Source organism: Dermacentor variabilis, chromosome 6, assembly GCF_050947875.1.
Source record: "Dermacentor variabilis isolate Ectoservices chromosome 6, ASM5094787v1, whole genome shotgun sequence".
Classification (NCBI taxonomy): Eukaryota; Metazoa; Arthropoda; class Arachnida; order Ixodida; family Ixodidae; genus Dermacentor; species Dermacentor variabilis.
In genome coordinates, this window is record NC_134573.1 from 144779141 (window position 1) to 144806656 (window position 27516).

The 27516-nt window shown below is 49.8% G+C and overlaps 1 protein-coding gene across 4 annotated transcripts in view; it reads right to left on the minus strand.

Moving 5' to 3' along the window:
• LOC142585394 (uncharacterized) overlaps window positions 1–27516 on the minus strand; it is a 259259-nt gene that overhangs the window by 26386 nt on the left and 205357 nt on the right. The window contains exon 1 of one of the 4 annotated variants that reach the window (XM_075696128.1): window positions 11864–12947. The exons of 1 other annotated variant lie outside the window; for it this stretch is intronic. Coding sequence is in view for 1 of the 3 variants with exons in the window: in XM_075696126.1 (XP_075552241.1) it covers window positions 4680–4704 (25 nt within the window). In the remaining 2 variants the exon portion in view is untranslated. Of the gene's footprint in view, window positions 1–4679; window positions 4720–4805; window positions 5475–11863; window positions 12948–27516 lie in introns of those variants that run through there. 2 more of the 4 variants (XM_075696127.1, XM_075696126.1) reach the window with 2 other exon arrangements.

The window sequence follows — 27516 nt, forward strand, 5'->3', positions numbered from 1 at the left end:
TGAGGCCAAGACGACGCCGGAGCGCGCCAAGGCCAGCGCCTGCTGACCGAGATAGTGTCGAGTGCAGATGCAGCCCGTGCATCCTTTATTACTCGCGCTTGGCGTCCGCATTTTATTATTTCCACTTAAGTGATTACACTCAAACATCGCTGAAGTTGCGGAATGCGCCCGCGTTGGAGAAGTAAGGGAAGCCGTAAACGCAGGTAACAGAACGACGTCTCTCGCATGCAGCACTCCAGGCACGGCGCTTGGATAATAAAATGCGCTGTACGGACAATCATTCGCGTGCCTAATACAGGCATCCACAAAGTTCTGCAAGCTTAATTAAAGCGTCGGCATCGTAGGGGATGAAAGTCTACAAATGTTAACTGCCGTATATATTACATTAAAAAAAAAAGAACCAACTGACACGACTCGACTTTGCTCGACCAGCCAACTGGCAAAAGACGTACGCCAATTCTCGACGTGACCATTACAGTTATGTAACCTCTAGCTAGTTTTATGCATTGCGTTTTCAGTCATAACGGCTAAACCAAACTAAAACGTCACCCTCCTGGCCGTAGAACTTCAGAGTGCGGACTCGGCAGATGCTATACACAGGGCTGTAGGAGTAGAACCAAACAGAGGCAAGGATATATACTTCAAGCGCCATTCGGTTTACGTTCAACAAGGCGACCAGAGCAGAGCACAGGGAAAAAAGTTGTACAAAAAGTGCACATGCGTTGACTATCAACCAACTCACCGTGTTGATAGTCAGCGCATCTGTTCCGTTTTTACCACTTGTGTACTGCATAGTCCGCGCTTTTCGCCACGTCGAGCTTGCAGAGCCGTTTTCTAACCGTTCCACGCGTTCCCAACACATGTGCGCCCTGTCAGGGGCGATTGACCCCGTTCGCTTCAGCGACGAGGAAGCCACGTGCATTGCGGAAGCATCCCCCCCCCCTCCCTGACATCATTCGGATAATGCCAACTCGCAAATGCAAATTAAGACACGTGACTCGGAGCCTCCTACGCACGAGATCGCGACGGCGTGAGTCTCTGGTCTTGAACGCCGCGCGCCCCCCGATTATGCTGTACGACACCGTGTAGTCATCACTGTATACTGGCGACGCGCAAGCTGCCAATACGACTTCGCCGTGGGAAGCTTTCTAGACCCCGAAAAGCTTCTGGTTCTTTGGGCACATAACAGCCCTCCCCCCCCCCCCCCCCTCCTGCAGAAGAGACAACAGCGAACCTCCGTGTTGTGCCAGAAGAGAAACCCAAGAGATATTCCGACACTTTTAGTCTGTAGCTAATCACAATTTTTACAGATCAATTTCACCACAATTTCGGCGAAAGTTTATGCATGTCTGCACTTGAGGCACGTGGCACATTACTTTTAGTTGAAAAACGCTAAAAAGAGATGCCATGTACGTTGAACAAAACTTCAAACCGGGCTTTATTTTTCTTTCTTTTCCGCATAGTAGACTGATAGGACACGTGACCGGAAGTAGCGTGGCAGCTGGCTCGCTGCTGCCACGGCGTTCCCAAAGTCGTCTATAACGCGGGATATATGGTTCAACACAGCACCGGTTTCTGATGCGATGTAGTACAGAAGCGCGACTTCGCGAAACAGGTCAACAAATATACTTTTAGAAAGAGAACGAAAAAGTTGGACGACGCTTAAGCTTCGCCTTTAAGAGTGGAGCGCCTCAATACCATTCAAACAATCCTGATTGCTTCTCACGCTTCCCGACAACTGTAGCTTATGTAACCGTAATGTTTTCGTGGAAACGCTGGCAGCGATCACTATGCACGAAGGCGAGCGTTCGGGTTCTTTTTTTTCTCCCCCCCCCCGCCCCCCACCCACGACTGCCGCGGATGCGCTGAGGCGAGCGCCATCTGGATGGTCTTGCAAGGAACCGAGTGGTGCGGCCCGCTCCTATAGTATACACTAAGACAGAGCTCAAACGGCAGCTGGAAAAGGGGTTTGTGTTTGAGTTTCCGCATGACAGAATTACGTTTTCTCGTACATTCCAATCACAATCTGACGCTACCATGTCTGTAGGCTGTGTGCAAGTAGTATACTTTACAAATTTTCTGACGGATTTTAGTTTGATAAGTTCAATCAGTTCGGCAATGCCTATGCGCCACGCGGAGAGCTGCCTCGTTCGGGATGATTTTTCTTTGACGGACAACGCCGTCGCCGGATTTCCTGCAACACGGGGCCCTTGACGCTGTCGCGTTAAAGTGAGTACTGCTGACTTGCCATGAAATCGATAATGTCTTCGCTGCGGCAGTGACGCAGCATATAATGCAGCACATGCACCGTGCGAACACCGGCTTGTGACGTCACGCCCAAAACCCGCCTTGTGTAGCAATGCCAGTGAGAAAAGAAAAGCTCTGAGAGAGAGAGAGAGAGAGAGAGAGAGAGAGAGAGAGAGAGAGTGAAGGGAATAAATGAGGATCAGAGAGGTTAACCAACACTTGAGACACATCGTATTCGAGCATCCAGCATATGTGCCAGGCAGCTTGCAACACTTTTTTTCCAGTCTTAGAAGAAAAGAAAAATGAACAGAAGAATTTTAAATGTCAGTAACCTTATGTGGATTGCTTTAAGAACCATGCGAAATATCGCATGCAATTATGAAGCGCGAGGAGCAAGTAACGACAAAAATCAAATCGGTGCTAGACTCGAAAGCGTCTACTTACAAAACAGCGTATACATAACCACGGCTTAGGCGGCTGCTGGTTTTTTATTATTATTATTATTATTTGTATTTAAGGAGAGGTTGGTGCCTATGTGTGGCGCCGGCTACTGCTCTTCTCTTGCTTGATAGTTATCGTCGGAAAGTTGTCAACAATCACCAAACTGTACAAATAAACACATGAACGAACATTTCACGTCCGCTAAGTCTCAGTACTTCAACATAAATAAATGTAAAATAAATGAAAGTGACAAGACACCGTGGAAGCTGCAAGCATTCCCCGGTGTCTTGTCACTTCCGTCCTATCATCTAATCGGTGTAGAACAGAATGCTTCGTAATAACCAGCAGCCGTATGCCGGTTCTCGCGCGGCGGCTGGTGTTCTACACAGATTAGACGATATATGACAGAAGTGACAAGACACTGGAATGCTTGTAGCTTTCCATTTCCACGAGCAAACGATGACAATCATGCACTGCTTGTTACCGAATTAAAACTTAGCTAATTAAAGGTGTAATAATGTGGGCCTACATACTATGGGCTGCGGTTTAAGTTTGGCCAGCCGGAGTTTGCCGCGGTTGGGAATCAAGCGCAGTACACTGTTTTCTTTCTTTCTTTTTTTTTTGCCATTTGCCCCCATTATAATGCGTACAGGTATGAGCCGGCGACCTCCTGTGCTAAGCAGCAGTTTGCCGCAGCCAGTGAGAATGCCAACAGAGAAACGACACCAGCATATCGCCAAAGTCGTACACACACATACACACAAAAAAAAAAAAAATTTTTTTTTGGTGGTGAGAGAAATGCGTTAGCATTGCGTCGCAATCTCGTTGATTCACGATTCATACCGCCTTCATCACGCTGCAAAGTGTTGCTCAGGGACCCACTTGACACGCGTCCTACCATTCTGACGTTTCGACGAGGAGGTTTTCGAGGCTGAAGACGAATCTCCTTGTCGCAAAGCACGTTAACCACAGGCTGAGTCCTCCCGTCCTCACTCACAGTTGGTCAATTCAAATCTACATCAGCGCATTTCAGGACCCCTGAATCCGCCTTTTTAAACGGCTTGTTACGGCGCCCGTAATCTTTAGCCCCATACGTACAGCGTCTTTCACTTCATGCGTCCCTTGCGTGTTGCAACGATGTCACCCAGCGGAAACGGTTCCTATGCAGGGTGAGAAAAGAACGAAACCGCACTACCACGGCATAACGGTCGATGATTCACATAGCCACACCGCGGACCTCGGCGCGGTAAATAGGATGGAACGCGAAGCCGCGGGGACAAGTGGGCCACGTCAACGCGCCACCGGAGACGACGACGGTCGGCCGAGAACAATGCGTGTACAACGCGAGAAGCAGGTGGGCGACCAGACGGAGGGGTAAAGACGGTAGCCTATTACGGAAGCCTCTCCGTTCTTTTCTTTCTTTCTTGACCGTGTTACCGAGTTCAAAACATAAGACAGCATACACTTGACTTCACAAAAGAAGGGGGGGTGGGGGGCGAGGGTTGTGTGTGTTTTTCGTTTCTTGTCGACCGCTAGTTTTTACAAAAATAGCCCTGCCTGTTCCGCCCGGAAACTTGTGAGGTTTTCTTTAACACTTAACGGTTTGGTGGAAAAGAAAAACAGAAACCATGAGTACGTGTATCAGCACTCGCGGTAGTGCTTGTAGCAGTACCTGTAGCAGTACGCACGTTTCCTTTTTACATAAACGGCACAGAATGCTTTAAAGACACTCTCTTACACATCCAAACAACTTACGAAGTTTTCGCGTAAACGAAACCTAAGTGATATGCAATAAAACGTTCTTATATAACGTCTACGTGAAGGAAAAGAACACACATGTTTTTGAAAAAGAAAAGAAAAAACTAAATGACCGCGCTTTTGTCTGAATGTCTTTAGCTTTGCATGCCCAATGGCAAGTATTTGTTCTATAAACAAAGCTTCGCTTACCGTCTTTTCAATAACGATACAGTGAAAATGAAATCTTCCCTTACCGCTTGCGACGAAATTCGTCAGCATTATGACATATTTATATACTGGCGACAGCGAGAGCGTTATACGCCAGACGTAACGCTTCTGACAGACGTAACGCTTCTGCCAGACGAGCTAACATCACCCACCTCACGATCCTAGGCGTTGCGTTTCAGCTACATATGCCAGGTCGTCCGACGCAATGCGGTGGATCGGCGAACAGTTCAGGGGACTAAGAGTGCATGGGTGCCACGGTCGACAGGTCAGGTGTTACTGGCCGGCCCAGCACACAGGCACGCCGCAAGTTCCAGCTGCATCCAGCGATGGTCGGATCGGAGACGACGAACAGAAGCGATAGAACAGGAGCACACACACACACAGGAAGACGGCGCGTCGCGCCACACGTTGTGTCGGTTGGACGGTCGGCCGCGGCTAGTCGACGGCGCGACCTCAGAAGAGAAGAAGCAAGCCCCCCCACTTGGCACCGTTGCAGAAACACCCGGCGATTCTCGCTTCTCCCAACGTCGCCCGACGGGCACAGAAAAGGATCTACGTTAGAGAAAAAGAAAGAAAAGCACAACGGCAGCAGCAGACGGAGAAGGACAAACGTTCCGCACAGTAGGAGAATCGACGCAAGACTGGCGACAACGACGGCTGCGGCGCCGACAGCGGCGAACGACCGCCACCGCACCGAGAGGCGTCGAGCGAACAAGAATGGCGAAAAAGAATAGAAAAAAAAATTACGAAAGTTCACAGCTGCGAAAATCTCGGGGGCAACAATTGAATGTGCGTTCAGGGACGGCGAGAAAGAGCGAGCGAAAAAAAGATAATAACAATAATAAGGACGAAAATGGGAGAGAGAGAAAAGGAGCGAAGGAGGGACAACAAGACAGCGAAATGAAATGACAACAAAAGGAAGCCGCGGAGGCGATTGTTCGCAACCAGCGACACAAACACCGCTGACGGTCGCGCAGCGCTGCAGAAGGCAGCAGCAGGAGCAGCAGCAGACGAAAAAAAGCAGCAGACGTCGTCGACGACGGCGTTTTCTGTTGTCGTCTGCTACACTAAACAGCAGCGGCCGGTCCACCGGCTGCGCATGGTCGTCCGCAGCGCTCTTTTCTGTCACCGCTGGCGTAGCGCGGAAAAAAGTCGGTCCATCTCGGTTGCAGCACTTGCAGCGCGTAGTAGCGTATACGCAGCGGCACCTACATTACAGCTGTCTCTGCGGAGGTGCGCATAGAGACTGCCGCACCTGCCGGCGACGAAGGCACCGTCGCGAGCGAGCACGAGGGCTAGGTAAGCAGGCAAGCAAGGCGGCCTCGCCCACGGCAGCTGCCGCTAGCAGCACGCGTGGTGTAGTGAACGCTCGTGCCACTTCCGAGGGCCCGGGACGAACGCGGTTCCGTTGCGTGACCACGCAGGAAGACGCCGTGCGAGACGTTCCTCCTCGAGCAAGCAGCGGCAATAACAAGAACAGAACAGTAACAATGGGAGACGGGGCGTGCGATGGGTGACCGCCTTGTAAGAAAGTGCTTCCCAAGGCGTCGGCTAGAATGAGAGAGAGGGTGAGAAAGAGAAAGAGAGAGAGGTACAGACGCGGTGGTACGGACGTAGCGGATTACGTGGCTGCGATGAGTCGAAGCCGCCCAGGCGTGCATACAATGGACGAGAGTGAGGGGTGACTGGGGCCCTCTAAAAAAACCAAGGGAATGTGGCCTTCCCTGCACCCCAGCGGCGCGCCACAAGCTCGGCCTCCGTGGCGAGGTCAGGACGGTCGGTCGCGGGGCGGTTCGCGCGCCTTCGATGGGCGCGAGAAATGAAATTTATCACAAACGATACGGACGCGCGCATGGCAGGGGCGCGGGATGCGCGAAAGGAAGGGACGAAAATGGAGCCGCCGCACGCTTGTTTTCGAAGCTTTGGAGGAGCGACACCACGCGTAAACGAGAGAAGCGCGGAGAAGGAAGCTGGTGGGCGCCAGAAAGACGGAAACGCCAAAGTGAATGCACAGGCGCAGAGGTCCTAATAATTTCGTTCTACTTTAATTAGGATGGTTATCACTGGCGCGTTTCAAATGACCCACATTACGCCTCGCGAAATGAAACGAGGATCAGTGTCGTAGAGAACCGACGAAGCTCTCCAGCGGCTAAAACTCGGTGATCACAGGCAGCGACCAACCACGGGGCTATAGAGCCGTCTGAGGCTCGTGAAATTCGTCCGTTGAAAAAGCGCAAGCGGCACAGACGCACAATATACCGTAAGGTGCTGCGTTCGGACTTGTGGGGTTAAATGCGGATATATTTCTGAGCATTCGCTTTGTGCGTGCACGCGTGCTACGCTTGGGTTCCGAGAGTGTCATACAACAAGCAAGCAAGCGCTTGCTTGTTGTTTAATTACCCCGCGAAGGTTAATTAAAGGAGATGATCGAACGGCCGCGATCATACCTACAGCTGCGACCTTCTGCAATACGCAGAAGCCCGGGGCAAGGAATTCTGCCTTCGCAAACCGGTACATGAGACGACCTAACTTTCCCGCTCCTTGAACGTTTACGCTCAATGTCACCCCAATCACCAGAGCAACATTAAGCCGCACCCTTTTCCTCTACCCGCACACATCCCCGTATGTTACGATGCACGAGCCCTTTTTTTCTTTTCTTTATAACCTCGACGAACATCTACAGGCGAACCTCGAAGAGGATTTCGAACAAGCGTAAACAGTGTTCGCGAAAGCTTCCTTCCCCGCAGTAAGAGGCGCTATAGGGAGAAGACCACTTCCGTGGTGTTTTTTCTTTTCTTTTCTTTTTTTTTTTGAAAATCGTTACGTATGTTTGTGCGTAACCGAGAACATAACCGTATCAACAGTGAATGTCGTTAAGCTTAGATAAAGGCATGTCAAGCGGAAGCGTGTCTGGGGCCTTTCGCTTCTGACGCTAGCCCGTTCGACCGACTGAGCAACCTCAGGTAACCAACTGCTTGCACGGAAACGAATATAACTAAACTTCCGCAATGCGACGGCATGTACACATTAAACGCATTTCCTCCAGGTCATTTGCACAACGGCATTCTTCCTTCCTTCGACTAATTATACGGAAGCATCATAATTTAAACGATAACGCAACCCTATACATGAACGCCGCCCGCGCATGTACTTGACCAGGCATGCAGTAAATGCATTAATGTGGCAGCGAGGAAAGGAATGTTCGGGTCATATAGCCTGCTCTCACCACCGTAAGATTGCTGCACGTTTCGTATAAATAGTGTTTTACCCCTCCCCCCCCCCTCCCCATTTTCATGTAATTCGAAACAGCGCTACAATAGATGCGTCTACTGCAGGCTTTGAGTAGACCAAATCGCTTGCTATGTGATTTACATCCTCCTCCTCTCGTCATCGCCCATCATGCGCCTCTTCCTTCCCTCTTTCGCTCCCTGTTCCCCTTCCCCACGCGCAGAGTAGCTGGCTAGAGGAATGTACCTCAGGCAGACTTCTCTGTGTGTCGTATCGTTAAATTCTCTCTCTCTCTCTCTCTCTCTATATATATATATATATATATATATATATATATATATATGATCTACAAAGACCAAAACCAGCCTGACGAGAGAGCACAATCCCACGTCCAAAACAACAAGCATCGTGTCGCCTCCGACGTCACCGCGCGAGCGCGCCCGGTGCCGGAAGCGAGCTTTCACCTGTCACGCCTTTTCCCTAAACGTCAAGCAACATCGAGCGTGCGTGCGCATCACGACGGCAACGCCCCGGTTAGGTGCGTGCGTGTAGGCCTCCATATAGCTTCCCGTTACGCCATGGCGGCTATACGCAGCACGAAAACTCGTGTCCGCCCTGCATATTCGTACGCGACAGAGAGAAAAAAGCGAGGAGGGGGGGGGGGGGGGCGGGAAGACACCCGTCGGTCTGAGTGCGAGAAGCGGCCAACGATTAATTACCAGCGATCCACGGACGCCGGACAGGCCTCGGTGTGCGCATCGCAGGAAACAGGCTGCGCGCACTATACAACTGTGGAGTCCCTAGCTGTGAACCATATACTCTCCAACGAGAAGAGAAAACCGGAAGCGATCGCGTCTCTGCGGTGAGGCACGGACCACAGAGCAGCAAAGCGAATCGAAAGACGGCAGAGCCCCGCTAATATCCCTCGGGAAAACAACACGGCATGCGGGGGGCGAAGTAAGGAAGAAAGCACGCTCGAACGCAATCTCCCACTCCCTGCAGCGCCGTCTAGCTCTCACAATTACATTCTACAGCGAACCTTCTCACAATTATTTTTTATCTTATCTCTGAGATCCTTGTCTGCATGTTCTCTATGCTGTAATTAGCCTGAATTTTAATAATAATAAAGACTGAATGGGTCTGAATACGTAGGGTGGTTAAGCAGCGGTTTTCGTGCGGTGACCGTAGCGTGCACTCAAGCAGGCACAGATGCAACGTACAGAGCGGAGCATGCGCAGTAGGGTGGCCGCAGCATGCAGGGACACGCGTTGGAAGTAATAGCGAAGAGTAGAGGAGTACCAACCTCGGATACAACGAAGCGTTTGAAAACACTCGTCACTCGGGGATAACGTACAGATCGCGTCGCATATGGTGAAGCGTTCGCAAATTTCTTAGGCAGATTTTCTGCCTTTCTTTCTTTTATTTTGGTGCGAGAAATTCCTTGAGCAGATTCGCTGTCTGTGACGTTCGAGTTGCTTAGATTTTCAAACATCTGTAAAGCTTTTTGTTTGCTGTTAGTTTGTTTTTACATCATACATTCGTACAGCCTCTGTGAAAAGAAAAGAAGCCACTGCACGTAAGAGTGGAAAAGTGGGGGGATGTTTTATGTTTATATTGTCCGTCCGTCTGCAATTTATCCGATTGATGTTCAGGTGCCAAATGTAGGCTAAACAGTTTAGGGTGCGGCCAGCAGAATTCTCCATCCTTTCATTCGTCTCACAAATAATTACAAACAAGGCACATCTACCGGAGAGTGCAGTTTTGTTCCTTTTCGTAACTTCACAGTTTCATCACCGTTTCAGGCAAGTCGGAACACCCAACACGCTATTTTGCTGAGCTAGCTCGTTGGTGCATATCGACAAGTTTGGCCAGCACAACCGTTGGCGCTTCCTTTATGTTGCCCCTAGTGTAACGTTATGCTAACGTTAACGTTTCCTTTCTGTCGTCCCTGCAGTAACGTCGCGCTGACGTTAACGTCCCATTTCTGCCGTCCCTCTGTAACGTTCTGCTGGCCGAACAGGCCTGCCGGAATTCCCGTCTCTCGCGCTCTGCGACAGCAGAAAGAATGCTGACTCGCGCGCAGTCTCCTGGAACCTTCCCGTCGAATGTGCGCGCGCGGCATTTTTGAAAGGGATTCTATTTGCTCGCATAACCCGTGGAAACCGACACCCCTGTTTACGGCCACGCGGTCTGCTCGTCGAGCAGGGGAGCCGAAAGAGCAGGCCTCGGCAGAGTCCAGCGGGCTATCGCACAGTCAGACAAGAATAAACCGAGTGCGGCACAGAGCGGCTTCAGATAAGGACGCTTTCAACGGCCTCAACAGTGCACGGCGTGCAAAGCGAGAGAGCGGACAGTGCGGAGGTCGAGTTTGGCGTCAGCAGCCGGATGCGGCGCATTGCACAAGTCTCTCGCAAAGCCCTGCCCCACGCACCTCCCCGTCCGCTCTCCTTTTCTCTCCATCCCTCTTCTTTCCTAGAAGTCTTCGTTCGTTTCTATATTCCCTCTTCTCGAAATCCAACGCAACGGCAAGCAGTAGAATGCCGTAGAACACGTCCGGAACACGAACACAAACTTACCTATACAAAAGGAGAAACGGTAATTCCCCCAAACGTCGACCCCCCTCCCGCCCCCATCCCCCCGTCTCCTTTACCGTTTTGTATTCCCTGCTTTCATTTATATTTCGTTCCTCCACGCAGCCGCTGAGGCTGTGATAAAATAAATTTTAACCGAAAGCGTGTAACAATGTGAGCCCAAAGCAGGAGTATCCTAAACCGTTTATCGAACACTCGAAGAATAAAAAAAAGGGGGGGTGGGCAGTCCACGCCGACCTCTTTTCGGGGAAGTAACTGCCGACTCTATTAAACTCGGATCTTTGAGAGCTCTGCTACTCCGCAATAGAATACGTTAACTGTGGGAGGGCTGAGGCAGAGTAAGCGCCACGTGATAATAATGACGCGAGCATAATAATCACCGAGCGGCGTAGTGATCGCGAGTGTTGTGTATAAAGCGCAAAATTCTGAAGTTGGCTTCCCCGCACAGCCTATAGGCAACCACAGAAATACGCACTCTCGAAGTGAGCGAGGCTCCGTGCTGCATAGCGAAGGTGGGGGGGTCCTTGCCACGTTCGAGTGGATCACGTGATGCGCATTCCAGTTCACATTACACGTGACTACTCTCGATATTCTTGCGCGAACATGGGTTGTGCAGGGAAGCCGTGCGACGATCTACTAAAGTCAGTTCTTATTCTTCATTTTTTTTTTAAATAGCCACTGTTGGCGTTTACGAAAGATACTACCAATGCAGCCGGCAACGGGCCAACGTAGGTTGGACGGAAGGGGGGGGGGGCGCCATGTTTCATCTACTTTCATTGTTACTGGGGTTACTATTTAAAGAGAAAGAAAGAATTACAAATAACGGGGGAAAACAGCATCAACGACGACGCAGGATACCGCGCATCACAATTTTTACAGGAACGAAAAATTGAAGCTTCCCTACAAGAAGCGCTCATCTCAGTACGAAAGCACAGCAGCTTGCATGAAACATCCAGCGTAAAAAGATGTAAAAGCAATTCCTCCTTTTTCCCGACTGCTATCACCGATACAATGACGCACGTTACGTGACATCCATCACTTTCGAGTTGTCGAACTCGGTGACAATTAGCTGCCCGTAGCAGCGAGATCGATGATAACGTCCCTTCCATGCCCTTTGGAATAATGACGTTCCGAAAGCCAGTCGCGTATACGCACCCGGGCGACAGCTTACGCAGCCCCTCACAAATACAATAAGCCCAAGAAGCAATGTCCCATGTCTCGTTCAGTATCGCATAAGCCACATCCTGCGCATTTAATTACACTGAACTCGCGCGACCATCCGCACCGCAGATTCCCGCACCATCAAATTTTTCTCGTCTGTTTGACGTTTGACTGGCGTGGACCTTTAAGAACATCAAGTATTGTTGCACTTTTAAAGAGTATAGACTTACCTTGAGAACAAAAATCCGGCCGGCTCGAAGCCTCCGCCGCTTCGAAAGTTTTGAACTATCGCCCGCCGTCACTACATTCCTATCACTTTCAAGGTTCACGGCTTGTATAGCTTCACACACGTAAAGCAGCTCGCGTCACGTGGCACAACTACAACGTTCCGAAAAGCCTTTTTCGACACTGCAACTGGCACCGCTAGCTCCGTTCAACAGTGTCCGCAAAAAAAAAAAAGAAAGAAAGAAAGAAACAGCACCCGCGCGTCACAGTCACGTGGAACTCGAAGAATCAACCACCAACCAGCACGTGATGCACGCACTTACGGCTGGCGGTGGCTCGTCCGCTTCTAAACCGAGGAACACCGAACAGACTCGGTTTAAAACATTCCCAGATTCACTGTACCAATCTTCGGTTGAACCCGGTCGCACTCCCAGACATTGCAACGTTCGTGACTCCGGGCGCTGTCGCAGGGCACGGTGAGTTCCCGAGCTCACCGACGAAGGAACGTCCAAAACACTTTTTGCCAGAGCTCAAGGCTAACGAATCAACGAGCCCCACAGGCAGTTCCGCCACTCCGATAGTCTGCGAGAACAGAAGTACGCTTCCGTCACGTGCTGTGCACAGAGGATCCCCTCCGCAACAGTGGGAGGGGTAAGCTCTCGGCGGTGTCGTTGCGCGTTCTTGGCAGACCCTAATCTCCGCAAACAGTCAGAGAGAGCAGAGATAGGTAAAGGAGAACAGATAACGAACGAGACTCCCACAGAAGCAAGCAAAAGCTAGCAGCGGCTCTCAGGTGAGTCACGCCGTGGCTCTGTATGTACAGCACATAGCGCAAGCCGGGTCCAAGACGACGACGAAGACTCGGAAGGCATTCTCGAACGTTTTTTTCACCCACTTGCGCAACGAGTATTCCGCAGGAGCTGAGCAGTTCGAGATGATCCCACGGTGCGAAGCTCGAACAACACGAAGAGCCAGCCAAGCGCAGGAAGCGACTTTTTTTCTTTTTTTACGACATCCACAACAGGCAACGTGCAGACACGCCACGCGCGCAACATACACACGCTCTTTTCGAGTCCACGCAGAGCACGCCTGCTGCTTCGCCGGCCGGCCAAGCAGGCGAGACTGCTCGGACGAGACCGAAACGCCGCGACTCTCTCTTTCTCCCCTTCTCTTTCCTCCTCCTCCTCTTTCCCCAACTTGGAAACATCGCCATCCGTCACGTCAGCCGTTTCACTTGCAATGCCGCGGCGTGTCCCATACCTCTGGCGCGCGCGCGCGCGTGCGATTGCTAAATTTCCCCTCCAGCCAGGCCAGCCAGCCGGCTTTGCCACCGCTTTCTCTTTTCGCCAGGCCAAAGCGTTCGGGCAATGCCTACTAATAGCGCCCGGGCGTGTTGTTGGCCGGCCCCATATAAGAAGCAAAGAAAGAAAGAAGGCGACCGGTTTTCTCCTCTGGACAGCAGCAGCAGTACAAGCCGCGGGGAGACGGCAGAAAGAGTGATATCGCCAAAGCGAGCGTTTTCGCGTCGGCAACGGGAAAGAGGCGTCACGCGTGCCCAGCGTGCCTTCGTGGCGTGCCGGCGCGCGCTAGAACGAAGATCTAATGGCATAACGAAGGTGGACGATTGCCTCCGAGATCGGCGCGCGTTAGAACAAAGAAATAACGACACAACGAAGGTGGACGGTTGCCTCCGAGATCGGGACGGTGTCGCGCGGCTATCACGGAGGGGCACAGTCGACCAGCGCCGTTAGCGCTTTCCCCCCTCCCTTGAACACGACTTCGGCGAGACATCGGTCGGCTGGATGCTATAGAAATAAAGCGGAATCTTGATGCGAATTTCTCGGGACCTCGGGAAACATTCGAGAAACCCGAAATTCGTATGATCCGTCGCAAAGTACGATTACGGCATCAGGGGTGAATTAGGGAGCGATCTTGCCTACTTGCGGCGATCGCTTTCGTTTGATGAAGTTTGGGCTCATTGGCGTTCCCGATCTTTCTTTCCTCATATTTCTAGGGGACACGCTTTAAAGCTTCGCCCTCACTTTTTGTTTTGTTTCTTTCTTCATTTAGGACTCGAGCGATCAATCAATACACGTCGCATAGAGCGCGAGCTATTCATCTGCGCCGACACTCACCAGAATTACGGAAGAGCATGATTTCGTACCGGTTTATAATAATAATAATAATAATAATAATAATAATAATAATAATAATAATAATAATAATAATAATAATAATCTCCATCAATACGCCGGACTTCGTTACGGTACGCCCCGAGAAATACGTATCAAACGGGGCGGTCCAGGAGAGCGAGCGTTCCAGTTATCCCAAAACATAACGCATTTAATGCATTTTGGAGCCCTTCTCGAAATTCGTATCACCCAGAAATTCGAATGAACCGTGATCGCATAACCACCGTTTCGACTTTAATTAAAATTAAAGTCTGGGGCTGTACTGAGCTGCACTGAATTATACGGTTTTACGAGCCAGAACCACGATTTGATTATGAGGCACGCCGTATACAGTGGGGGAATCGCCGGATTAATTCTGACCACCTTTGCTTCTTTAACGCATAACCCAATGCACGGTACTCGGGTGTTTTTTGCATTTCGCCCGCACCGAAATGCGGCCAAATCTACTCAAATTGAGGACGACGCAACGAGCTATGGAAAGAAGAATGACAGATGTAACGTTAAGGGATAAGAAAAGAGCAGATTGGGTGAGGGAACAAACGCGAGTTAATGACATCTTAGTTGAAATCAAGAAAAAGAAATGGGCATAGGCAGGACATGTAATGAGGAGGGAAGATAACCGATGGTCATTAAGGGTTACGGACTGGATCCCAAGGGAAGGGAAGCGTAGCAGGGGGCGGCAGAAAGTTAGGTGGGCGGATGAGATTAAGAAGTTTGCAGGCATGGCATGGCCACAATTAGTACATGACCGGGGTTCTTGGAGAAGTATGGGAGAGGCCTTTGCCCTGCAGTGGGCATAACCAGGCTGCTGCTGCTGCTGATGATGATGATGATTATGAAATGCGGCCGCCACGACCTCGCGCCTAGCAGCGCAGCACCATAGCCACAACCCAAACGAAGTTAAGCGATGCAAACAGTACGTTGTCAGCAGAACACAATGTTAGTTTAGTAAATGAATGAACGGGGCTATGGTTGATGGACGTTCACGATCGTGTTGTGCTTAGTGTTACGCCTGACGGAAGAATTAATGAACGAACATGAAGGAACAAAACGTGGACGCGTACGTTTCGTTCGTCCACGCTTTGTTCCTTTATGCTCGTCCATTAGTTCTTCCATCGGTGTATAACACTATGCGCAACACAATCATCAATGTTAGTGATCGTTATGGGAAGAATTCGCGCCCTCCTATCTGAGCACTGTGACGCGAAAATACGAAAAAATATTTCGACCCCAGCACATCCCTATACGTAAACGCGAGCCGCACGAACCTGCCCGTTGGGCTTTCCGTCGCGTTCGTGTCGATGGCCAGGTCCAGTAAGCGGCTCCCTCGCCTTATCTCCAAAGGACGCACAGGCCCGTGACGACAAACCATCTTCTCGGAAGAAAGGCCCAGCCAACCGGAAGTGGTTGTAAAAAGAACTGCTGGCACCGCGTTTCTGTGCCATCTTACAACTTACTTCCGTTCACATTCATACTAGTCGTGACAGAATAAAATGCACCCTAAGCGCAATCTAAATTAGGGTCCGAGAGATAAGAGGTCGAGTTAAACGTACGAAGAGGAGGAAGATATAATTCAGTGTTTCCAGTGTTAACTGTAAGTTGTATTTTCCTTTTGCACAAGGTGTAAGGAACCGACGTTGGTCTAGCTGGTGTTCCATTTGGAGGGGGAAACAGCGCGCAAGACGAGGAATAAAGAAGATCGACAACACATATGCGCCCACCAACAATGTTGTCTCTATTGCGACAAGGCAAGGTATAGAATAGCCCCTCCTCCCCCTCCCCCACATGCGTCGAGCATATAGTAAATGATATAAAATGACAGATAAAAAGTTTTTGTGCAGAATAAGGGCGAATCATCGATTTTAAACAAGTGGTTCTGCCTCAGGAACAATCTAAGATGCACTTCCTAAATTTTTTTTTTTCTTAGAGCTATCGAAGCCGTGCCCACGCATGCATTGCCTCCTTTGTGAATCGCATGCGCTTCGGTTATCAAAGGGGCGTAAACGTGACGGTATATCTGCCGATAAGCCTACATGCGTGAAAGTATGGTGTGCATCCACAATTACCACAATGTAGCGCCAAGTTAATTGCTTCCTTGCTTAAGGTTGTTTTCGTGCTCTCCGAGGCGAACATTGAGGTATCGCCCGGTTCGGCATATATAGCTCTAAGCGATAGCTCTAAAGAAGAAAGAAAGAAAGATAGAGAGAGAGAGAGAGAGAGCATCTCATTCTTAGAAAGTGCACCTTAGACCGCTCTTGAGGGAAAACCACTTTCTTAAAAGAGGGAAGACGCGGGGAGGACTACGGATACTGGACACGGCATCACCGGGCCGCTATCAGTTGAGAGTATGTCGGAGACTTCAAAAAGACGAAGCACAAGCGAAATTAATGAAGCGTCGGTGTCGACAATAGAAAATTTGACGATTTACTCGCGTCCCTTACGATTGATTGATTGATTTTTTTTCTTTTTTCGCCCAGGCAACGCAAGTACAGTTTTGAAACGCTGTCCGACTTGTCCAAATACATCCATACCCTTTCTCTCGGCGCGACCTTTTGATGGGGCCGCGGTGGCCTGCTCCCGTGCGCAGTCGGTGAAAAACTAAGAATTAAAATGTTATGTGTACGCTGTCCAACTCAAACACAATTTGCAGGGATGCGCCAGGCAATTAGCTTCGCTTAGTTTCCTGACGTCAAGCGATTTCGCGAGCCTGAATTTACTGTTTGTCTCTGTACAGACGGGTCTCTGCGTCACTGGTTTCAGGACGAAACCTGTCTATAGGCAAATTTTATGGCAGGTCCTGATATCATTGCTCAGCTAAAGGTAACATTCTAGCTTGAAACAACTAGCTCTTCTTTTCCAATTAGCCTATAGCGTGTGCATTTAGCGGAGCAAAGTCACTGATTTGTCAGCTGTTCGGCTCTCTTTCGGAAGTGAAGGGCAAGTTCACTGCTTTTCTCGCGGGCGGAGCTTGTTTGTAACTCTGAGGTTGTCACCGACTTTACAAGTTGACGCATACGTGACACAGAAAGGAGGTTCCACATCAGAAGCCATGGTCGCGAGTGGCGCCGGATAACGCTCCCACGGGCTAGGTTTCGTATACACATACACTAATAACCAAGAAAATGGTCGGACGTTTGCAGGAAAGACGCCGCCGTAGCTCAAGCGGCGCATAGTGCATGGCGGCGAAGGTTGAAGGTTCGGTCCTATACCGGCGGCAAGTTGTCCTCGTTTTTCAATTTCGTTTCCCTTTTTCCTTATTATTTTCGTATTCAAGTTACAACAACAACAACAACAACACGGTTCGTTCTTCACCATGCTTCCAGTGGCTTTCGCTGCCTTCAACAACAAAAACAACAACAACAACAACACGGCTCACTTTTCACTATGCTTCCATTGACTTTCGCTGTCTTCATTTGCTGGTTACCAACAACCATGTCTAGCCCTTGGGTTCCTGCAGATCCTACTAACCCTTTCGGCGAGAAGTACATAACTATAAATCGCGATACACAGGCCGCGATCGAGACACACGCCCAGCTGGTTTGGAATACGCCCTTAAAACATCAGCGCACCGACGCCCAAATAACGACGATACGCGAGGTTGGTACCTGGACAGGTGACCCCCTTTTCTTTCTTTTTTTTTTTTTTTTTTTTTTTTTGCGGCTGCAGGACGCGCGGCAAATCGCGGGCGCGGCGCGTATTATGTACATGGGGCCAAGTGCGCCCGATCCATTATTGGCGCGCAACGAGACTGGCGCGCACACGAGTACATACGTACGAATACGACTGGGCGCACGTACGCGCTTCGAGCACCGCAAAAAAAAAAAAAACCGGACCGAGAGTCGGGAAAGGCGCTTATACGGCCACCGCCTATAATATAGAATAACTCCCGTTGCAACTTGCGCGGCGGACAACGCGGTTGGCCAAATTCGCCAGGCGGCCGGCCGTTCCTCTCTTACGGTACGTACAGCAATTGACCGACGAGCGCTCGAGAGCGAAACATCGCGGGTTCGCCTCCAATCTGGAACGAAGCAAGCGCCCGTCGACGTGTACCGATGGGTTATAAGGAACTTGGAAAAACAGAAAAAGAAAAACACAAATCTAGGGGCTTGGGAAATGGCTTTTCTGTCGCTTCCTCGCCACGCGACCGCTGTCAAAGAGGTGGGTGGAAAATATAGACCGCGCGTCGAACTATATACGCAAGGCGCCCATAGCCCGTTCCTATCCTGACAGGCTCCTCCTGTACACGTACGTAAGTAGGGCGGGGCAGAAGGAAAAGTTGCCGAACGTGTGTTTCGGCAAATTACCCGGGGTTATAAGGCCAAAGGTTTTGAGTCTGTTTTGAAAACGACGTGTATATAAGTATATAACTGGAAACATTAAAAAAAAAAAATCGACCGAATCTGCCTTACGTTCACAAATACAGTAAACATTTATACTGAACATCAACACAGGCCTCAGTATAACAAAACAAGCAAACGCGGATTGTCAATCTTCTATAGCCGCGTTCTGACGGACGACCTGACTTGCGCATTGAATTCTCTCTCTCTCTCTCTCTCTCTCTCTCTCTCTCTCTCTCTCTCTCTCTCTCTCTCTCTCTCTCTCTCTCTCTCTCTCTCTCTCTCTCTCTCTCTCTCTCTCTCTTTCTTTCTTTCTTTCTTTTTTCTATTTAAACCAAAAGTCTGGCATACATCGCAGCTGGGCTGAACTGTGTGTAAGCTGAGGTCTCCGAAACTCTGTGGTGTCCAGAGGTAAAAACCAAGACGCCATCGTTCAATGGTTGTGCGGTTTCCTCGAACACAACCGCAGCAGAAGGTCAATGATCGCTGTTAGAAGACTTCTACGAAGCTCCGCAAGCCATACAAGGTAAGCGGGGGGGGGGGGGAGGGGGCACACCCACTCTTAATCCCTCATGAGCCACGCCTCAGCCGAGTAGTCGATATACCCGCATCGATCTCGAGCAAGTGCGTCTCACTGCATAATCTATAGGGCGTAGTCTTCTACACAGCATATGCGAAGCAGCGTATACGCTAAACGAGACAGTCTGTTCATTTATAGTCACTTTAAAAGGAAGAATAAGCGATGAGAGAGCTTGCGTAAAACGTGTTGATGCATAGGCTGTTAGTTGGTTGTTTATGCTGACTGAAAAAAAGAAAGAAAAATGAAGCGTAGTACAAAGGCGAACGAACAGGCATACGCGTACAGCTCCCATCACCCGAACAACGAAAACACATTTCTAGTGGCTTAAGCCAACAAACACGGGCTGTAAGTAGCAAGCATCCGATGCTTTTGAAAGAAAGCGCATTAAGCTATCGTACAACATTCGAAGCGACCCAAACAGTAATCACCAGTAATCTTTGAAGAAGGAGCCATAAAAGGCACTTAAGGCGTGTTCGAACTAAGCGTCATTGAGATTGTACTTTCACTCGTCCTAGTCTGCTTTGCAAAAAGCTTGAATAAGCAAGCAAAAGGAACAATTCAGCCACGCGACGACAACGCGGAGGGCGATCACGTGATTGACTCCAAGGCATACCATGCACTCAGCAGTGCAGAGAGTGAGACCTGACGCAGGAAATGTCGCAGCTTCTTTTATTTTTCTTTCCCGGGATGCAGGCGTGCTCGCTGCAGAAGTTTCGAATAAGGCACCCCAGAGCAACAAATTGCGTGCAGACACAAGTAAAATATGTGGCAACGGATGAAACTTCAGGCGTCAGGTGCGTTAGAAATGTATACTTTGGGCACCACTACGAAACGGAGTCGACCCTTAGTCCGTGCCTAAAGAACTATTCGTGCAGTGCTATATACGAAGTTCAAACGCTACTTTTCTCCGTACTGCAACACAGTTGTCAGTTCGAAGCGTTTGCACCGTGGCACTTTTATCATTTCAGCTCGAGAGCACAGAAAAAAAGAAATAAAAGATACGAATTCCAATGTTGTGTTTCCTTTTGATGTTGGCGCACTGTGTATATTAAACAGCGCAAGCGCAGAAGCATAGCACGAAACGCAGAGAGAGAGAGAGAGAGAGAGAGAGAGAGAGAGAGAGAGAGAGAGAGAGAGAGAGAGAGAGAGAGAGAGAGACTCTTTATTGAAAGCAGGCCGGCGTGCATATACGACCACCAACATGCTACGCTGCATAGAGGGGAAAGGGGATGCAAGATTAAACATCAAAAGACAAGCATAAACTCTCTTGTCTGACTCACCCATCAGACAAGCCGAAAACAGCGACCCAAGTAAAAATGGAAATCAACACACATACATTAGCTTCCTTCAGGCGGCAGGGTTATCTTTCAGAAAAGTGAAGTCTGTAGTATAGGTGGGTCAATTTCTTCGTTACAATTGTGACTCGCAGGCAAAGAAAGCTTCACGTTATGACATCACATCGATAAACTTCGCTGTAACGAGTATTGTGAGCCACGATAGCCACACAGATATGTTAAGTGATCAGAAAACAACAACAAAGTCCTTACAAAGCCCCTTAAGATGCACGTATAGAGTCATCGTAACGTGTTCGCATTGCTTTACTTTTCAGAGGGTGCACACAGAAAAGGAAAACGACTCGTGAAGGTTTCGAACGACTGCACAATTCTGTTTGGCTGCCTTGAATGAAAACTTCGTAAGGCCGATTAACCAAAGCGACCTGATGGAGTACTGGACAACAGCGTTTCCTACTAAATGCACAGAACTGGAGTTGTGATCGTTCGACTGCAATGGGGAATTAGCATATAGATCTGTCTAATCTTCGTGCCTGTGGCTTAAAATGTTCTTGTGGCCCCATTTTAATACGCTTTATATTTTAAAACTTCCAAGCACTCAGTTTTACAAACACAGCAAGGCAATTGGTATCTGCGCCCGCGCGCAATAACCGCAAATGTTTGCATTTACAGCGCAATATTTTGTTGGGAAAAACAACTTGCCAACTCACAAAGCCTTATGAAGCAGGAAGGACGAAGTTGAGGCAAATCCATGCGCTAATCAACACTCCCTGCGCTCGCTTCTTAAAGGGACACTAAAGTTAAAAATGATTTCTTCTGCATCAGTAAATAACCGTTCTACAACACCAAGAACAGCACTCTTACAGCGATAAGACGTTTGGTAAGGCAGAAAAAGCGCAAGAAGGAAATATGGGTGGCGACGCCTACTTAGGTTCCCACAACTGGGGGCTGTGACGTCTTGCATTTCGATGGCATCTTCTAGGGCCTACTAATTATGTATAGCAGTACAGATTGACTACATTGTGTTCTAAAGGAACCAAATATTAAACGTGGCAAGTTTCGGGAACCTTTATTCAGCCAACGCTGCCCAAATGCGAAAACATACTTTGGAATCCCTGACGTCACGCTAACGTAGCGGCGCTGGGGTTTTAACGCGAAAGTCAAATACCGATACATGGACCTTTGTTTTCTCATCTAATAATCAAACTATGTTTTTTTTTTTAAATGACTGCCTGAAGGGTTCTCAAACAATGCTTCATTAGTCTAAACGGATTCATTGTTTCGCTTTAGTGTCCCTTTAACCGCCATACCAGTAGCTTCTGCGTGCACACCACGCGCCAGAGTTCCTTCTAGTAATTTTTGTTAGGAACCACACATTTGCTCTACTGAGCAAGGAATTCTAAACAGACATGGTAACGACTATAGTTCAAGAAGCGAGGCAGGAAACAGCACATACCACGAAAGCCGGCTTCTTGCTTCACACTTGCGATCACCAGTCGTACAAGGCGTCGATCGAGCCTGGTTAATAGTCTTCTTTTTCTCTCTCTCTCTCTCTCTCTCGGCGCTCTCACACAGACGTTCGAAGGCGGAGATAGGGGTTCCGCGAGCCTATCGTACTGACCACTTACACCGACTCCAAACCCGCGCCACGAACGAAGAATTCGCAACACTTCTGCAAGAACTGACGAGCCAGAATCCACGTCTTCCAGACGGCAAGGTCGCACCGCGGCGTACGCACAGAAACGGTCACACGTCGGCGTGAGAACAGCCCGCAGATTCCGATTCGTCAACCACTGCGCGCGCTGCGACGTTCCACAGCACTCCAGTAGCGCGCGCTGCCGAGCACAGGCGGCGCTCTCGGCGCGCGAGAAAAACGAAGAATTCGAGCTCGCAAAACGACGGTTCGATCGGGTGTCGCGCGACGCGCAATCACCGTGCAATACGCCGGTCGCTGTCGTCGCGTACTCTTCCGCTGGCGACGACAGCGGTGTCCGCTCGAGTCGAAGTTTGCGGAGGATAGAAGGGGAAATGAGAGAGAGAGAGAGAGACAGAGAGAGAGAGCGGGCGTGATGCGGACAGTCGACGCGAGCTCACCGCTCGCCCCCCCCCCCTCCAACCCCCTTCTTCCAAGACACAAACAATTAGGCCGCCATCACGAAGTGCTAAGCTACGCAACGAGAAACAAAGGACACACCTGTCACGAGGAGGAGCGAGTAAGGCGCGAGCGGCGTGACGCGACAGCTTCCTTCGTGAGGACCATCGTGCGCGCACGCTTGGAATCAGCGTCCACCTGCCTCCGAGCACCCTTCACATTGTGGACGCATGCTAATTTTCGGGCCACCTGCGGCCCAGCATTTTGTTGCGCATCTGCTCCGTCGCGCCGCAGCGCCGTCGGAGGAGAAAGTGCGCTTTCCCACTGCACAGCAACTCCCGAACTTTGAGCCCTTGAGAGCTTTTAAGAAGCGGAACCAATGTAGGCCTAACGTTCGGCCGACGTGGTCCAACGTAGGTCCAATGGATTCGCGATGGTTTCTGGCTCGCCCGTTCCCGTGTTACGTGCCGTCGTATTGCGACCGATTTCGTATCATAACCACAATAGAGACAACGAACCCTTGTTGTTGTTTTATGGTGTTTTATGGCGCAAGGGCTACAAAAACACTATTAAACAACAACAAAGGTTTGTTGTCTCTGTTGTGGTTATCATCCCAAATCCTTTAAATCTTTTAATCATACAAACCCTTAAAGCGCTGACATTAACCTACAGGCCTGGTGAGAAAGGAAAATGTTGAGGTTGCGGTATAAAATGGGAAACTCCCGAGCTTTAGTGGGGAAGAATGCTTGATGCGCGCTTTCAGGTTGGCTATAAGTTGCCCGAAAGCAGGACCAATATCGGCAATGCTTCCTGCTCTACGAGACGTGGTACCACGACAGATTGCAGACAACATTGAAAGAAATTGTCAAGCTATTTAGACTCGCTGCTGGATACAGTTATTCATTAGCAAACGCTAACGTCCCTGTGGAGGCGCAATAAAGAACGCGAAAAGAATACATGGCCGATACATTAACCCGTTAATGCGTTTAACGTCCCTGGCAACACAGCCACAGGGACTACGGGAGATTCTGTACACTGGATGGGCTCTGTACTGAACTTGATCACGCGGGGTTTGCTTGCGTGCATCGAGTTAGACGACCATTTTTGCATTCCTCCGATGCAGATGCTTCGAACGTTCCGCGAATCGGGTTATCTCGATAAGCTGCCACATCGGATGCCATACTTATCATTAGTGTCGTGACAGTCAATGCGGAGAGACAGTAAAGATTGTCCTCCTTCTTAGATACGGGCGGTTATACAGGCGGGGTGGGCTCTCATTAACTGCATTCCAAAGATAACGCGCCCGCAGGAATGCGAATGCTGACTGCGCACGCGGCAACGACGACGAATGTTTTGGAAAGTTCTTAAACAAAACAAAAACAAAAAAACCAAAGGGTCCGCGAGGTACGGCAAACCGGTCCACCGACGTCGACTCTAGCCAGAGACAAACTCACTCTTCGTCTCGATTTCCCTATACAAGTGTTGGAACGCAGATGGCTTGACCCTTTCTCAAACCGGCGCCCCCTCCTAAGCTCACCCGAGTTCACGGACCGGTTTCGTCACAAGAGAGGGAGCGTCGAGTTTGTGCACAAAGTTTTATGTCGGCTGCCGACTAGTTAAGAGTTGTCGTTGCGTTTTAAAGTTTTACGACACGTTCGTGGGCAGTCTCTTAACGCCCTGCAGAAAGAGCACATCTGACACGGAGAACCGAAAATGGCGCAACTTCGCCGAAAAGCGGGGTTCCTCATGGGCGCATCTTAGGTATAATGAACAAACTGACGAATCTCGGAAGAACAGAAACGAACGAGGACCAATTTGTTATCGTTTGATTATTATTGCCGTTCACAGGCTATTCAAGTTTAACGTCCTGAAGGCACTCAGGTAGTATGAAAGACGCAGCGGAAGTAGAACTCGGGAATAATCTCGATCACCTGTGTCTCTTCCAAAGCCCGGTAACACCAGCGTTCTTGCATTCTGTCCCCCCCCCCCCCCCATAGAAACGGGGCAGCCGCGGCCGGGGATCGAACCCGTGACCTCGTCCATAGGAGAGCAATACAGCCACCGTGTCGGGTTAAAGCGCGTAATTACAGTTGAAGAGTGTCGCGTGGCACTACCGGGCGAAGTTCACACATTCTGTTGTCCCAGAACTACAAGTTTGAATCTCTCTCTCTCTCTCTCTCTCTCTCTCTCTCTCTCTCTCTCTCTCTCCACGTAGGCCTGTCAGACGTACAGCAGCCGACGCCGCAGTTTACAGCCCGCACATGCGAGTAATCATCTCCTAGGTGCACTACGTCCCACTTGGGCAGCGCAATAAATACAAACCAGCAGCTCTGAGAAGGAGGAACGAGCTGCACAAACACGACCACCGTCACGAGCTCGTCCTCCTCCAACACTACAGGGCGCCGCGCGGCGTTCGTCGTCTTCGGCGAGCACGCGCACGCGGGACCTTTACCACCTGCGGTCTCGTTATGACGGCGGCCGCGAAATGCACAAACAATGGGGCCAGCTGGGTCTCGTGGCGCAGTTTCATGATACCGGCGGCGCCATATACATTGTTCCACTCGGAAGGGAGAAAGAAAAGAAAAAGAAGGTGCAGCGCAGTAGTGTAAGCTACACCCCGAACGCCCCAACCAATATGCAGCAGGATGCAAGACTTGGCTCGTGATAAGGCTTCGCAGTTGGCTGCCGCCCTGGCAATCTTACTGGGCGATCGCCACCCGCTCGATTCTCGTCACGGCGAAGTTGTTTTTATTGGCTGCTTTTTATGACGCGGAGGTGCCGGCTCAAGACCCGTTTCCTTATTCGCAAGTGCGCTTCTCCACATCGCACATTCGCCCAACAAATCGCGGCGCCGGTCGCGTATAGACGCGTCTTGCGCACATAGAATTGCATCACGAGGGCCACGCCGGAATTGTCCATATTATACGAGACCATCAAACTGTGCTCGTACGCGCTTCTTCGCAGTAATCACGAAAATGCCAATGGCAAACTGCATCGCAAGGAAGCTAGCTTTATATGGGCCAGTGGATCCTTTCTTGTAGTTGATAGAATAAAAGAAAAGAAACAGGAATATAAGAAATAGTGACATGAGCTCTGAAGTTCAGGTACGTGTCAGACAAATGTTTCCGTGAGCGGTTCACAAAAACAAATCTTTATGGGCACATGCAAATGACGTTTCTCATAGTGCCACATTCCAAACACAACACTTACGACGAATCTGTGTTTTACGCTCACACTGTCTTATCATCGAGCGATAACTGGTAATAATTAGCTACGGCGCAGTGACGTTAGTGGTCATGGTGGCGTCTTACACTAGTCGATGCAAATATTCGCGTCGAGCGAAGTACGTCTTAGGTGCAAGGTGAACGAAAAAAAAGAAAAAGACGAAACACGTACACTTCCGGGGAAACACAGTAGTAGGTTAAAGTAAGGCTATAAATCTTCCGTCGGCGTTCCGCTGTAGTAGTGCTACTTGATCAAGTGCGTACAGCCGGGACTCTCGACAGAGATGCGGTCGTGCTAATTACTTGAACAAATTTGCAGACACGTTGCTGCTAGCGCGCTCTCTCTCTCTCTCTCTCGTTCCTTTATCCACTGCAGGTAAATAAACATATGCGCAGAACAGAGCTCAGTTGCTACTGCTTTAGCACTTCGCGTTCGCTGCGCCTTGTTATCGCGTTCTGTCCCCGCATAGGTCTTGTAAACTCGTAACTACAACACTTCAGAATCGTTCGATCGCTATTGTCGTGGCAGACAGGCACAAACCTACGAAGGGCCGGGTTCACAAATGTTTTTTTTTTTCTCCGCGAAGGCTATGGGACATTGACCGGGGCGCCTTGACTCGTATTCCCTACAACATGACTGGCTGATACCTGCTCTTACGGTAAAGTCTTGCGTAAGAATCTCTCGTATTTTTTTTAAAGGGGCCCTGAACCACTTTTTATCGAAGTGGAGAAAGACATATGAAGTGAAGATGGGCTATTTCAGAACCACTTTGCCGCAAAAAGTACTTCGATGCGTTCAGCAGAAGTGGAGTTATCGGCAATCAAACACGGCCTCAGCTGTGGTCCCCTTCCTCCTCCAATGCGTTGCACTGCGAATGCTACGGCGGAGACGTCAACGTGACGCGCAGTTCGAATTTCCGATTTGACGCCAATGCCGCGCTAAACGTAAGCAAAACGCGGCTGTCCTCAGAGAGCCGCAATGCGCTTAGCCACTGGACTCGTGGCGGCACCTCGCGGCGGCCGCGGCATAGCCGAGCGCAGCGACCAATAGCAGCCGCGTATTGGAGCGTGCTTTATGACGAAATAAAGCACGCAGAAAAGAGCGAGGAGCATGGGGTTTTTGAACGAAAGCATTTGAGAAAAAGGTGACTTAGCGCTCCGCTTGCGAGCTCCACGGACCGCGTACGACAGCAGAACTTGGCTGAGATGTTCGCAGCTGCGCATGCTACCCGCGGACTATGTTATTTCACCAAGCCCGAGGGGCGGTTCAGGGCCCCTTTAAAGCGCTCCAAATCTTATCTATCCCAAAAGAGGGTTTAGAGATAAGTACGTCGGCGTGCTAACTGCTTTAATCGGGAGTAGCGCATCTCCCGCATTTACTTTATGGAAATTCTCCTAATTCCCGACATAGTCCATCGCTCACCGCAAGCACACTTGTGGAGTCCAAAGGGAGTTCCAAGAAAAGCCAACGTACTCCTGGAGAGGGGTAAGAGGACCGATACTCGAAAATAGAGTTAAAGAATGTTACTAAGAAAATCTGAATTGGTGTAATACACTTCAGGAATAGCAAAGAGGTCAGTATTATCGCGCGTTGCTGAAGGCTTAGGAAAGCCAGAAAAGACAGGGGAAGAAAAGAAGAAAAAAAAAACGAACGAAACCAGGTGGTACCGCCGTCTTGAAGTTCCCACACTATATCTGCTTGTGACGCGAGATATTTTTGACAGCGCATGCTGGGAGCTAGTCAAACAGTGACTGCATTGGTCTCTAACAGGAACAAAATCGCCAATATGACGAGTTCTGAGGACTCTTTTTCTTTTTTTCTCTCTCCACATTAGCTAGCCATATAGGGCTGGTCAACACACGGCATCAAGTCACGTGCAAGGCAGTGTGCAACACGGTTTTCGCCACGTTGCACGCTTTTACAGTACGAGGAACTGCACC